This window comes from Octopus bimaculoides, chromosome 8 (genome assembly GCF_046866305.1).
Source record: "Octopus bimaculoides isolate indiv1 chromosome 8, ASM4686630v1, whole genome shotgun sequence".
In the NCBI taxonomy this organism is placed as follows: Eukaryota; Metazoa; Mollusca; class Cephalopoda; order Octopoda; family Octopodidae; genus Octopus; species Octopus bimaculoides.
This window is the reverse complement of record NC_142935.1, coordinates 24,911,183-24,913,682: the sequence shown is the minus strand read 5'-3', so window position 1 is coordinate 24,913,682 and position 2,500 is coordinate 24,911,183. Positions and strand designations below refer to the sequence as shown.

At 35.1% G+C, this 2,500-nt stretch overlaps 1 protein-coding gene across 2 annotated transcripts in view; it reads right to left on the bottom strand.

Moving 5' to 3' along the window:
* The window catches only part of LOC106878942 (semaphorin-2A), a 447,301-nt gene that overhangs the window by 35,366 nt on the left and 409,435 nt on the right, over window positions 1-2,500 (bottom strand). For both annotated transcript variants that reach the window (XM_089356188.1, XM_014928318.3), the window contains one exon: window positions 2,038-2,202. In XM_089356188.1, the coding sequence (XP_089212314.1) occupies window positions 2,038-2,202 (165 nt within the window). The remainder of the gene's footprint in view (window positions 1-2,037; window positions 2,203-2,500) is intronic.

Genomic DNA, 2,500 nt, shown 5'->3' with positions numbered 1-2,500 from the left:
GAAAAATAAGCTGCATCAAGATTTGGCAACCATTTATTTTATAACTTTATTTGTTTGTTTATTTATTTATTTATGTATTTATATTAGAATGTTTGGTGGTTCAATGTTTAAAGTACTGTTGCCGCTAGGTACAGATATATTTGTTTTTGAAAACCCTTTCAATTTCAACTCTATACGAAGCTGTGTCTCGTTTCCTATGAAGCAAGAGTCCTTCCATATTAGTTTCCAGGTGTTTATATTTCAATTAAAAATGTTCTGTCATAATTGATATCGAAAGACCCATTTTGTTAATGTACATTCTGAATACCCACTGTTTAATTTACTGATTAAATCAACAACAATTTATAAAGGGAGCCCGCTATATGGTTGATCAGTTAAAGTATGTTTTGAGTTTAGAGATCAATTAAACTGGAGCATTTTCTAGTTTCTGAGGAATTGCAGTCGGTTTTCCTTGGGCCTTACAGTTAAGTATAAAATTCATCCCTGTATGGAAGATGCCAGTTTGTCGTGGGATTGACCCCAAGCTAACACTGGTATACATTTCTTTCAGCTGAGTGATCTGAGACAATATCAGATGAAGTGCCTTGCTCAAGAACGCAGCACACTAGTTCATGAGAGGGCACAATCTTGCAATCATGTGCCCACACTTAGACCTAGTGGAGGCATGTGGCTTGATGATTAGTGTGTTGGGTTCACGATCGTATGGTTGTGGTTTCAATTCCTGGACTGGGTGATGTGTTGTGTTCTTGAGCAAAATTCTCCATTTCACATTGCTCCACACCACTCAACTGGCAAAAGTGAGAAACCCTATAACAGACCATTATATATTATAAATTCACAACAAAGAACACATGGCCAGACAGGGAATTTCAAAGGAGTTCTAGGAAGAAAATACGTTAGAATAACGCTAGAGTAAGGTAGAATTTAGACATAGTATGGGTGGAAGAGTCTACAAAGACTATTCTTTAAAAACAGATGGGATGGTCGTTGCTTAAATGCCTTTGGTCATAGGTCAGCTCAATCAGGACTGACCAGAGGTTAAATACCAACAAAAATGACCGAGCTTTTCCTAGCAAACCGTTCCAAATTGTTATCGTGTCCAGTAGCAAACAGGATACTTCTACTACAGCCTCAGGCCGACCAAAGCCTTGTGAGTGGATTTGGTAGACGGAAACTGAAAGAAGCCCGTCGTATATATGTATATATATATGGATATGTATGTGTGTGTATATGTTTGTGTGTCTGAGTTTGTCGCCCCAACATCGCTTGACAACCGATGCTGGTGTGTTTACGTCCCTGTAACTTAGCGGTTCAGCAAAAGAGGCCGATAGAATAAGTACTAGGCTTACAAAGAATAAGTGCTGGGGTCGATTTGCTCGACTAAAGGCGGTGCTCCAGCATGGCCACAGTTAAATGACTGAAACAAGTAACAGAGTAAAAGTAATATTTCCAGTAGAATTTTTAACCGATTGTATTTTTCACTTTTTAAGAATAGTGAAGAATTTTGAGGGATTTAGTAAACCATCTTTTCATTATTAAACTGGTACTTGGGGACCTGACCAAAAACTTCAAACAGATTTATAAGCAATTTTACAAGAATATATTGCAAAACTTTTGGAGGGTCATACTGCCAACAGAAGCACACAAACTGTTTGTATTTTACTTCACTTTTATTAGAAATTAATTAGATAATTAATAAATTAATTAATTAATTACCTGCTAAATTAGTTTGTCAAAGTCCTTAATTTGCAACCTGCAACCTTATCAACAATGATGAAACTCTCTTACAATATCTTCACACTATCAAAAACTCCTTTGATTTAAGATTTTTGGGTACTATGACCATTTCTAAAGCAAGATGTTCTTGTAATCAAAAAGAGCTAAAATCTATTAGTTTCATTATATGAAATATCTTTTTAATTATGATTTTATTGCATGCTGGAAAATATTTCTATGGCTCTAGATTAACCATTTTCACAACAATGCAAAGCAACTTTACAATACAGAACCACTTAAAATTATGAAATAGCAACTTACCATTCAACCACTTAGAGCTAGAGGGAGCTGTTTTCAAATAATCATATGCTAATTTTCCATCTTTAGTATACACACTTGGTCGATAAATTTGGGGTCTTGCCTTTGAAAAATCTGCAAATGTTCCTGAATAAATTGATACTAAATCTTCTTCAGAAGTTTTACTGTCTGCAAGAGAAAAAACACAAGATTGGTGAGAGAATGAAAATGGTTTTGATTGAGCAGGCATTAAAATAGCAGCTGAGTTGAAGATATACTTTTGTGCCTTTTTTTTTAAATCAAAGAAGATAGAAATATGACATTTAGTTGAAAAGGTTACTTTCTCATCACGTGATTTCAAGTTCAATCCCACTGTATGTCACCTTGGGCAAGTGTCTTCTACAATAGATTGGGATCAACCAAAGAGTGGATTATGAGTAAATTTAGGAAATGGAAGCATAATCTTGTCGTTCATTCATTCATTCAT